The 12,571-nt window shown below is 45.2% G+C and overlaps 1 protein-coding gene across 1 annotated transcript in view; it reads right to left on the bottom strand.

Moving 5' to 3' along the window:
* The window catches only part of LOC106610063 (deoxycytidylate deaminase), a 49,320-nt gene extending 39,104 nt beyond the window's left edge, over positions 1–10,216 (bottom strand). The window contains exons 1-2 of the mRNA XM_014209192.3: positions 10,001–10,216; positions 3,885–4,002 (exon numbers count right to left, since the gene is read on the bottom strand). Coding sequence (XP_014064667.1) covers positions 3,885–4,002; positions 10,001–10,041 — 159 coding nt within the window. The 5' untranslated portion in view covers positions 10,042–10,216. The remainder of the gene's footprint in view (positions 1–3,884; positions 4,003–10,000) is intronic.
* Between the last annotated feature and the right edge of the window lie 2,355 nt (positions 10,217–12,571).

Raw genomic sequence — 12,571 nt, 5'->3', positions numbered from 1 at the left:
AATATAAAGCGTTATGTTTGGGGCAAATTCAATATCTCTGAGTACCACTTCATATTTTCAAGCATGGTGGTGGCTGCATCATGTTATGGGTATGCTGGTCATCGGCAGGGACTAGGGAGTTTGTGATAAAAAGAAATTGAATTTTCCACTTTGTCATTATGGGATAGTGTGTAGATAGGTGAGAGAAAAAAAATCAATTAAATCCAGTTTGAATTCAGGCTTTAACACAATAACATGTGGAACAAGTCAAGGGGTGTGAATACTTTCTGAAGGCACTTACTCCCAGCAGCAGATGTGGAGTCAGTGGGCACCTGGATAGAGAGAGATGGAGTGAGGATTACTGGATCCATAGACCCCCTGCTGTGCCCCACTGGTCTCTCCCCCCTCTGTCCCCATTCCTTCCCCTGGGGTTGAGCTTATCACAGAGGAGCAGTGCCAGCTCTCATCGAGGGCTGGGCGATATGGCCAGCATATCATGGTATTTTTCTAATGTTTGACGGTATTTCATTAGGATCCCCATTAGCTGTTGCAAAAGCAGCAGCTATTCTTCCTGGGGTCCACACAAAACATGAAGCACGACATAACACAGAACATTAATAGACAAGAACAGCTCAAGGAGAGAACTACATAAAAGAAAATGTAAAGGCACACGTAGCCTACATATTAATACAGACACAAACTATCTAGGTCAAATATGGGAGAGGCGTTGTGCCGTGAGATGTTGCTTTATCTGTTTTTGAAACCAGGTTTGCTCTTAATTTGAGCAATATGAGATGGATCAGAGTTCCATGCAATAATGGCTCTATATAATACTGTACACTTTCTTGAATTTGTTCTGGATTTGGAGACTGAAAAGACCCCTGGTGGCATGTCTGGTGGGGTGTGTGTGTGTGTGTGTGTGTGTGTGTGTGTGTGTGTGTGTGTGTGTGTGTCAGAGCTGTGCGTAAGTTGACTATGCAAACAATTTGAGATTTTCAACAATGTTTCTTATAGAAAGAAGAAGAAGTGATTCAGTCAGTCTCCTCAATTCTTAGCCAAGAGGGCATGCATAGTATTTATATCAGCCCTCTGATTACAATGAAGAGCAAGGCGTGCCGACCTGTTCTGGGCCAGCTGCAGCTTAACTAGATCTTTCTTTGCAGCACTCAACCACGTAACTGGACAACAATTCAGATTGACAAAACTAGAGCCTGCAGGACTTGCTTTGTGGAATGTGGTGTCAAAAAAGCAGAGCATCTATCACGGACAAACCTCTCCCCATCTTTACAACCCTTGAATCTATATGTTTTGACTAGAGGTCGACCGATTATGGTTTTTCAACGCCGATACGATACCGATTATTGGAGGGCCAAAAAAGGCCGATGCCGATTAATCGGCCGATTTAAAAACCCACTGTATTTGTAATAATGACAATTACAACAATACTGAATGAACACTTATTTTAACTAAATATAATACATCAATCAGATCAATTTAGCCTCAAATAAATAATGAAACATGTTCAATTTGGTTTAAATAATGCAAAAACAAAGTGTTGGAGAAGAAAGTAAAAGTGCAATATGTGCCATGTAAAAAAGCTAACGTTTAAGTTCCTTGCTCAGAACATGAGAACATATGAAAGCTAGTGGTTCCTTTTAACATGAGTCTTCAATATTCCCAGGTAAGAAGTTTTAGGTTGAGGTTATTATAGGACTATTTCTCTCTATACCATTTGTATTTCATATACCGTTGACTATTGGATGTTCTTATAGGCATTTTAGTATTGCCAATGTAACAGTATAGCTTCCGTCCCTCTCCTCGCCCCCTACCTGGGCTCGAACCAGGAACACATCGACAACAGCCACCCTCGAAGCATCGTTACCCATCGCTCCACACAAGCCGCGGCCCTTGCAGAGCAAGGGGAACAACTACTCCAAGTCTCAGGGCGAGTGACGTTTGAAACGCTATTAGCGCGCACCCCGCTAACTAGCTAGCCATTTCACATCGGTTACACCAGCCTAATCTCGGGAGTTGATAGGCTTGAAGTCATAAACAGCTCAATGCTTGAAGCATTGCGAAGAGCTGCTGGCAAACGCACAAAAGTGCTGTTTGAATGAATGCTTACGAGCCTGCTGCTGCCTACCATCGCTCAGTCAGACTGCTCTATCAAATCATAGACTTAATTATAACATAATAACACAGAAATACGAGCCTTTGGTCATTAATATGGTCGAATCCGGAAACGAACATTTCGAAAACAAAATGTTTATTCTTTCAGTGAAATACGGAACTGTTCCGTATTTTACCTAACGGGGTGGTATCCCTAAGTCTAAATATTGCTGTTACATTATACAACCTTCAATGTTATGTCATAATTATGTACAATTCTGGCAAATTAATTACGGTCTTTGTTAGGAATAAATGGACTTCACACAGTTCGCAACGAGCCAGGCGGCCCAAACTGCTGCATATACTCTGACTGCTTGCACAGAACGCAAGAGAAGTGACACAATTTCCCTAATTATAAGAACTTCATGTTAGCAGGCAATATTAACTAAATATGCAGGTTTAAAAATATATACTTGTGTACTGATTTTAAAGAAAGGCCTTGATGTTTATGGTTAGGTTTGGTGCAACGACAGTGCTAAATCCTCACCCGTTCGGCAAAGTAGGCTGTGATTCGATGAGAAATTTGGCTACATGAAATGTTGTTTTTTCTTCGCTACTTCATGTAGCTAACATATTCATGCTTCGCCTAATACTCTTTGGTTTAGAAGCATATTGCACAAAAAACATGCTGATTTAGGCCTAAACCGTCACTGGTATCGGGCTGTATAGCTAGCTATGTTTGCACTGACTCAATACATTTATTAGCTAGCTATAACTAGCAATTAGCATTAGATGTTAACACGATTTAGTGGCAACTTGCTAAGTAAAGACAGACTAGCTGTTTGCAGATGTAAGAAAAAAACTAATAGTGTAATTATAGAATGCTTGTGGATTTATATTACTGAATGCAAGTGTTTCGTGGTCGAGCAACAACAAATGCGCTCGAGTGACAGGGGGCGAGGCTAGGGCGAGAGACTTTTGTACTCACACACACACTAACGTGCACAATGCACATACACTTTCATACAGCTGTATCGAATAATTAAAAATTCCCTAATAAACCCTGCATAGTCCAGATTTCCCACAAGACATCTCTCTTTGACCAAATACTTTAGGAACCATTAAAAAAGTATTGAAAATCTCTGCCCTGTAGCCATTTTCCCCCCTCCATTTCTCCAATATCCCTCACTCTCCCTCCATCCACTTCTGTGGGTCAGAAATCCATTTCAAAACAAGCTCTAGGTCGATCATCAAACTAGACAGCACAGTACAGACAGGGGGTATAGGTGTCGAAACAAATCAAAACTGACATCCAACTTGGATCTAACAGGCCTACACCAGACAACCAATCCCTGACTAAGGCAGACAAGGGCTAAGGCCCCCGACCGCTTGAATCACCCCCCACCGTCAAACCGGGTGCTTGCCCCACAGCCGGGGAACTCTGGGAACTCAATCAAATACCCGCCGCCATCTTGACCGGCAGCGTCAATGAGTGGCGTCCGTGCCAGGGCCTGATCAGAAAGGCAGGGGGGCCTTATTGAGGGCGAAGGGCCTGGCATCTGGATTAATATTTAATAACAGGCGGGGCTGTGGACGCCTTGCACAGCCGTGGTGGAGGGAGAAAGGGAGAGAAAGCGGGTTGGAGGGCTGTGGGGGTCAGGATCAATGAAGAGGTGGGGTAGGGGGTGCTGATGTTGTTACCAAGGATCTCGAATGCTTCTTTGAGCTGTGTGTGTGTGTGTGTGTGTGTGTGTGTGTGTGTGTGTGTGTGTGTGTGTGTGTGTGTGTGCGTTTACCTGTGAGCTGGGATCCTTGCTTCTCTGAGCTGACAGGAAGGCTACGGCCATGAAATAGTCAGGCCACTCCAGGTAGTCCTCACGCTTTTTCGTCTGAGCAGAATCAGAGGCCGGGGTCCTAATGGAGGGGAAGAAAGGAGAAAGAGATGGATGGAGAGAAAGAAAACGGAGAAAAGGTCAGAATGGGGGGGTAGAAGGGGAGACAAAAACAAGGAGACAAAAGAAAATGGAGGTCAGAAAAATGGTCGAAAGAAAGGTGAGGAAGAGAAATAGAGGAGAGAAGGGGAGAAGGAGAAGACAAAAGGAGGGAGGATGAGGGATGGAGAACGGGTGAGTCATAGGCATAAGAGAAGACAATAGAAGGAAAGTGACAAGGTAGGGAGGGATGGATGGAGTAAAACAAAAATAAAATCTTCGAAAGGCTCGTTGGTCAAAAAGGAGAAGTCAGGGGCAGCGGTCGCGTGTTACACTTGAGGGCAGCATGATGTAGTCTCGGTCTCCGTCCTCTTGCTTTACAAAGGAACACGCATGCCGGCGTGAACGCCAACACACACGGACAAGTTCAGACAGACACTTCACACACATCGATTCAAAGGGCTTCAAACCTGGGTCTTAACCCCACGGAGAACAGACGCCCACTCCTTATAATTACAACACCCCTGTCTAGAGCCCTCACTATCCCAGCTTACCTTCTTCGCATTTTGAAAACCATTATATCCTCTCTTCACTGCTGTGCTCCAGGCCACTCACCCGCCATTACGGATCCAGACACAGGAACCGGGAGCTATTATGGGTACAGTCGCAGAAAGTCCCACTGGGTCAGGCTGGAGCACATTGGAAACTGAAGCAGCAGTACCCAGCAATTAAACACTACCCATCTGGCTGTCACGCCAACCTAGGGCGGATCGTGCCATAGATCTAGGCCTAGATACCATGTCTGCCTGTCTACAAAGCACTCTCTAAAGTGGATTCAAAGACACAGCGACGGCAGAAGAGGAAGGGATACTTTGAGCTCCTCCACAGTTTGGAGTGTGATCTCTCGGCCATGCGTTTCGACCTGGCAATTAAACCCTACCCACCTGGCTGGCACACGACAAAGAAATGAAAGAGTGCCAACCTAGGGCAATAGGGCCAATCGAGACCCATTGCTGTCCGGCAACGCACCACGTCTGCCTGTCTACAATGACAAGATCGGTGACGTCTTTCGCCTATACCCCCCCGCAGACACGACTGGACTCGAAAGAAATGAAGGGATCAGAGAAAGAGATGGAGGGAGAAAGAGGGATGCGTTCGGAGTCTGACACTGAACTCCTCCACAGCTCAGACGGAGATATCTTGTCCCTACGTTTCAAATTGGCTAATGGTTGCCAGCATGCGGAGCAAGACTGTCAAACGGGGACAAACTTTAAAGTGGCATTTCCAGGCGTTCGGACGCATTAAGTGGCGCACATCATAGGGCAGAGGGGCCGTCAACGCTCAGAAGGCAAAAGAAACTACTTGTGTGCGCCTTTTCATTGCAGCTTGATCAAATGATGTGGCATTTGTATTTAATTAGGCCGAGAGAATCTAGTCAAGAGGGGCTGTTGTAAAATCATTCACAGTTGATGTAGCGATTTGATTTGTTCAAATGTTTAATAAAGCAAGATGAGAGGAATAATACATGAAATGAATCATAAAACATGAATCGAAACACATTTTCAGTTGAGTAGGCCTCCACCTTCCAATGCAGACTTTCAATCTGGTCCAGCTTTTTAGGGAGAGCATCTGACTCTTCCTTGATACATCTAATTAAGCACTGGTCTCCGGGGAAGCTTTGGCAGCTTAAACGACTTCTGTTGTCAATTTGTGCAGATGGGTCCTCCTTCTCATCATTCATTAAAGCATCACCGCACCAGCCTTGAACCTTAACAATCGCCCCACCTGAGACCTGACACCTGGTGGTGTTCATGCGGTCTTTCAGAACCCTGGAATCTTCATATTGCCATATGTTTAAATGCTGACATAGAATTACAATGACTAGAAGAGTCAGACGTTCCAGTGCCGAATCCCATGCCGCTCAAGTTCAATTCATTGTAATTCTACGGTTCTCCTACGCTACTCCAATGCCAGCTGTTGCTGTGGTCTCACAGTCACCCTTCCCTCCAGGACATTAGTCCTTTAAATGAGATGCAGATGAGTGTGTTCGCTCCCCTGGGCTCTACTGGCTTTCCCAGGCACCAGATTGTCATATCAGAGGTCCTACTCTCTGCAGAACGGTGGCCAGCCTTCCTAAACAGGATTTTCAGCCGTACAGCTGCTGGGAAAAGAGATAACATGCCATGGGATAATGCTTCCCGGGCGTTCTCCCTTCTGGGGTTTATTATTCCCGAACATGCCCATTCCTTATTGGCTTAATGAGCGGGAGGATTAGGCTATCATCGCGCTTCCAAGCAGCACGTCAAAAATAGGACTTTCGTGGCTATACTCGGCCCTACATCGTAGGCTCTATCTGGGAACAGAGTTTTGAAAATGAAGGCATTAGGCTACCTGGTTTAGTGAAAGTGCAGAAAGCCTGTCCGAAAGGGACGGTCGACATAGTGAGTGGTATTAGGGAAGGCAGGAAGGCACCTCGGAATGCCAAGTTTGCCAACGTGCATGTTGCGTGGGGATGGAAAGGTCAGAGGTACGTGACCAAACTGTCAACTCCATACATGCACCCTATGGCTGCTACCACAGAATTAGGAATTTAATAGGACATTTATGGTTGCAACCAGTTCAGAGTTGATATGGAATAGGCCGGCCTATATGCCTAGCCTTCAGCCTCAGCATTCTTCACAGCAATGATGAGAATGCAAACGCAGAGCTTGGTCAGAAGAACATGACCAAACTGTCAACGCGATGGCAAGCAACAGTTACTCTGAAGGCAGCCTAAAGAGTTCAGGCTGAGGATTAATATGGAAAAGGTATAGGCCTTCAGCCAAAGCATTCTTCACATCAATGAAGGTGATACAAGTGTAAGCAGGGTGGAGAGTTGAATCCATTCGAAGGCTGAACTAGTAAAAATAAACAGAGCAGCGGTGTGCCATACACTGAAAAATATCTACGATGAAGGCTAAACCTGATGCAACCAGTCTCAAAATGCCATCCAGATTTCAATCAACCACATCTGGAACTCAAGCCTTCATAACAGCGTGAAATCACAGTGCAAAGAGACTGTTATCGAGCTTGTAGAAAGGCCCTGGGAGGCACCGGCTCATTTTGGGGGATCAAAACAGCCAAAGTGGGCCCTCAGCCAGCTAAAAGGGGTGGTGAAGAGGGCCAGGGGCCATAGGAATTGGCCCAGGTCCCCTTAACCTTTCTGGGCCCCTGGCACTCTGCTGGGCGACGGGAACCCCTCCAGGTGTGTGCGAGACAGTTGAGGGCATGTTACTGGTTGAGCTAGAGTGCTCCTCGTGTTTGACATTTGACACAGAGTCAGAGTGACAGTGTGGTTGGGACTGGGAGCAGTGTGTGTGGGATGTGTGTGTTTGTCCTCATTGCCCTCCTGCTCGTTAGCTTATGCCCTGTGCCAACACTGCTGCCATTCCATGGGCACACCCTCAAATAAGGATGAACGGGGGACACACACCTTTTTGAGGGCCACGTATTCATGTTGTACTATTTTCAGCTGAAGAGAAACTCTGTGTGTGTGTGTGTCATGACTTATGCAGGATCCGTATTCTACATCTTACACATCCCATTCCCATGTCTTTCACCAAGATGGGATCGGGAACTAAGGGGAGTAGGAAAGATATTACCTGATGCTAAATATAAAAAAAATAATGTCTGAAGAGGATAGATTATATTTTATCATGAGAATGAGGACAGCTACAGTGGTTTCTAAGATGTGAAAATCATTTTTCTGACTGTGTCCACACACACACACGACTGTTGAAGCTGCCAACCCTCCCACACACACTTTCCCCTCAACTCTCACTAAATGCCTTGATCCCAATGAAGTTAGTTTGTCGGTAGGTATATACACTGCTCAAAAAAATAAAGGGAACACTTAAACAACAGAATGTAACTCCAAGTCAATCACACTTCTGTGAAATCAAACTGTCCACTTAGGAAGCAACACTGATTGACAATACATTTCACATGCTGTTGTGCAAATGGAATAGATAACAGGTGGAAATTATAGGCAATTAGCAAGACACCCCCAATAAAGGAGTGGTTCTGCAGGTGGGGACCACAGACCACTTCTCAGTTCCTATGCTTCCTGGCTGATGTTTTGGTCACTTTTGAATGCTGGCGGTGCTTTCACTCTAGTGGTAGCATGAGACGGAGTCTACAACCCACACAAGTGGCTCAGTTAGTGCAGCTCATCCAGGATGGCACATCAATGCGAGCTGTGGCAAGAAGGTTTGCTGTGTCTGTCAGCGTAGTGTCCAGAGCATGGAGGCGCTACCAGGAGACAGGCCAGTACATCAGGAGACGTGGAGGAGGCCATAGGAGGGCTACAACCCAACAGCAGGACCGCTACCTCCGCCTTTGTGCAAGGAGGAGCACTGCCAGAGCCCTGCAAAATGACCTCCAGCAGGCCACAAATGTGCATGTGTCTGCTCAAACGGTCAGAAACAGACTCCATGAGGGTGGTATGAGGGCCCGACGTCCACAGGTGGGGGTTGTGCTTACAGCCCAACACCGTGCAGGACGTTTGGCATTTGCCAGAGAACACCAAGATTGGCAAATTCGCCACTGGCGCCCTGTGCGCTTCACAGATGAAAGCAGGTTCACACTGAGCACATGTGACAGACGTGACAGAGTCTGGAGACGCCGTGGAGAACGTTCTGCTGCTTGCAACATCCTCCAGCATGACCGGTTTGGCGGTGGGTCAGTCATGGTGTGGGGTGGCATTTCTTTGGGGGGGCCGCACAGCCCTCCATGTGCTCGCCAGAGGTAGCCTGACTGCCATTAGGTACCGAGATGAGATCCTCAGACCCCTTATGAGACCATATGCTGGTGCGGTTGGCCCTGGGTTCCTCCTAATACAAGACAATACTAGACCTCATGTGGATGGAGTGTGTCAGCAGTTCCTGCAAGAGGAAGGCATTGATGCTATGGACTGGCCCGCCCGTTCCCCAGACCTGAATCCAATTGAGCACATCTGGGACATCATGTCTCGCTCCATCCACCAACGCCACGTTGCACCACAGACTGTCCAGGAGTTGGCGGATGCTTTAGTCCAGGTCTGGGAGGAGATCCCTCAGGAGACCATCCGCCACCTCATCAGGAGCATGCCCAGGCGTTGTAGGGAGGTCATACAGGCACGTGGAGGCATGTGGAGGCCACACACACTACTGAGCCTCATTTTGACTTGTTTTAAGGACATTACATCGAAGTTGGATCAGCCTGTAGTGTGGTTTTCCACTTTAATTCTGAGTGTGACTCCAAATCCAGACCTCCATGGGTTGATAAATTGGATTTCCATTGATTATTTTTGTGTGATTTTGTTGTCAGCACATTCAACTATGTAAAGAAAAAAGTATTTAATAAGATTATTTCTTTCATTCAGATCTAGGATGTGTTGTTTAAGTGTTCCCTTTATTTTTTTGAGCAGTATATTATAGCTAAGTGCCTAGTGTAGGTTCCGTCCCTCTCTTCGCCCCAACCCGGGCTCGAACTAGGGACCCTTGCACACATCAACAACTGGCACCCACGAAGCATCGTTACCCATCGCGCCGCAAAAGCCGCAGCCCTTGCAACGCAAGGGGAAACCCTACTTCAAGTCTCAGAGCGATTGACGTCACTGATTGAAACGCTATTAGCGCGCACCACCGCTAACTACTAGCCATTTCACATCGCATACACTACCTTACATGTGACCTAATTTCAATATACTGTACTGTAATTTAGCTAGCGAGCTATCTATCTATCTATCTTACTAGCTACATTGCTAATGACTTTCTGAATATGCTGCTAACAACAAACGCGATCTATGTTTATTTATTGAAGTTGTGTGTTGCTATCAGAGAACTTGAAGGAGCTAGCTAGCTACTACTACTTAGCCTAGCTAGCTAGTACTACTGTAAAACGCATGCAACCAAACAACTGACAATTCGCTGCTAACTTCAAAGTGAAACCATAAAAGTTACCCATTCAGTTGGGATGCCTCGTTCTTAATTTCTTGGCTCATCTTTGCTTCTGTGCTAGCAAGCTGCCAAGCTGATACTGTACAGATGATGCGTAGGTCGCCTTTCTTTTTCCCAACACAGTTGAACCAAACCCACGCCTTGTTATTCAGAGGGCTGTTCTACAACGCGTTGAGCGCTCTCCAAGTCTGGAAGTGAATATCACCTAGCGCCTAATTTCAGCCACTGATTAATAACGTTTCCCCGTATTTCAAGGTTGAAAATATAATAACATAACGTCGTGGACCGAGTGAGCCATTTAACGTCCATTAACGCTCAAAGACAGATTCAATGGCTGTAGCATTGTGTATTCAACTGAATGATTAGCTAATCAACATTTGAGAAATTATGAATAATAAGCATATTATTTTACCTGATAATAGACTACTACTGATAATATAGCAGCTTCAAATTCCCGAGCTAGTAAGGTTAAGTAGCCTAGGTTTGCTGACCTTCAATTGAGTGAGTTCAGCAGAGTTCTCTGAGACATCTTTACAACTCATTAAAACTCTGAAAATAAATACATGGGCAAATGTTACCAAACATTGGGGGGGGGGGGGGGGGCGTTGGTTTTGGCTTAATAACTGCGTTGGGGGAAAAGAAAGACGCGGACGTAGGACACAGCACAAGCATGAAAATCTCCCACGCTGGAAATTGTAATGAGGTCCAACCGCCCAGCCTATATAAGTGAATGTGTAAGTACATGTGGTTGTCTTGTTGAACCATCATCTGTAGAGCATGCCAAACTTCGTCTTCCAAGGTGGACTTCCGTGAACAATATGTATAACCTGCGAAATGTGTGCTCTCTGCCACTGTAAACTGAAGATTCATTCAGAATTGCTGCATACGACCAAAAAACAGTAAAGCGAGGTACATAATATATCCTCCCCGGCCACTACGTGGCAGTCATGTGTCTTATTAAAACCACAGACAAAACAAGGAGTTAGCTGTGTGGCTTTGTGTGTCGTCACAGAGAGCCAGAGGTGTTACTGTAACTGTTCTTCCTTGATGCAGATGTCAAGTTTGGGAATAGAATTATGGTCCAATCTCCCTTATTTTTTTTATGCAGCTAAATTTTCCAAAAACGATGTTAAATATCTGCTCTGGATTAAGATTCAAAGATGTCTGCAGAAAGAATGGGGTGTCAGCTGTGACATGACACCTTGACTTTGAAAGAATATATTTTGGTTATTGAACTACAGTAAGTGAAGTGGATTTCCACTGGTAACTGAATTACGGTAACAGAATTACATCATGGGTCCCTGATCTGCACTACACAGAAATTCATAATTAAAGATATGAATGTCATTCTGCATGGTGATGTATCCTGAATAGGTACACAAAGGGAGAAATATACAATATCTTCCTTTGCATATATGACTATTATTCTACAAACGGACTATTATTCAATGAGTTCTGCCCCCAAACAAGACCACATTTGTTTTTTTGTTTTTAACCTTTATTTAACTAGGCAAGTCAGTTAAGAACAAATTCTTATTTACAATGACGGCCTACAGATTTGGTTGGTCCGGACCAGACCAAATCTGAACCAATCATAGACGTCTAATGTTTCACAAGTTTGGACATCACAGTACAGCACAGGAGAGTACAGTATAGTAGAATTCAGTACAGCACAGGAGAGTACAGTATAGTAGAATTCAGTACAGCACAGGAGAGTACAGTATAGTAGAATTCAGTACAGGACAGTAGAGTAGAGCAGTGGTTCCCAACCTTTTTGGTTACTGTACCACCAACTATTTTGCTCTGCCCAGAGTAACCCTGATTTACCCCCTCATGTGCATTTTACCAGTAGGCTTATGGTCTCATGAGTCTTCTCATGTACCACATGTGGATAGGCCAAATACCCCCAGGGGTCCTGGTACCCCTGGTTGGGAACCACTGGAGTAGAGTATAGTTCAGTACAGTACATTATAGTACTGTACTGTACTCTACTCTATTGTGCTCTACTGTACTGTAATGAACTCTACTTTACTGTAGTGCTACTGTACTGAACTACACTCTACTTTTCTTTACTTGACTGTACTGCACTCTACTGTACTCTACTGTGCTTCACTGTACTGTACTGTGCTTTCCAAACTTATGAAACATAGACGTCTATGATTGGTTCAGATTTGGTCTGGGGATGTTGAAATAAACCGGTCCGGACTAAAAAAACGATGTCTGTGGATGATGAAATTAAGGCCAGGGCGGACTGACCAAATTTCACCTACTTTTCAACGTCCATGGACGTCCGGTGTTGGTCGGTGCTCAGTGGGTGCAGAAGCTGGTTACAGTAAATGGAAAGCGAGGATGGGTGTCGGTAAGTTCCAGGAGAGGTCAAATTAACTGGATCTGAACACAACAGTATGCCAGTGGAAGGGAAGACAGTAGCAAGTGACCTAGCTATGGTTTGTGGCTACTATGATTTCCCATTGTAGCCAATTCAATTGCAGTAATTCCGTTACAGATTTGGTAACAGAATTACGAGTTTTAATCACTTAATAATTCATGAGCAAAAATGTATATCAGTAAAAA

This window comes from Salmo salar, chromosome 08 (assembly GCF_965601325.2).
Source record: "Salmo salar chromosome 08, fSalSal1, whole genome shotgun sequence".
Classification (NCBI taxonomy): Eukaryota; Metazoa; Chordata; class Actinopteri; order Salmoniformes; family Salmonidae; genus Salmo; species Salmo salar.
This window is presented reverse-complemented; position numbering and strand designations above follow the sequence as displayed.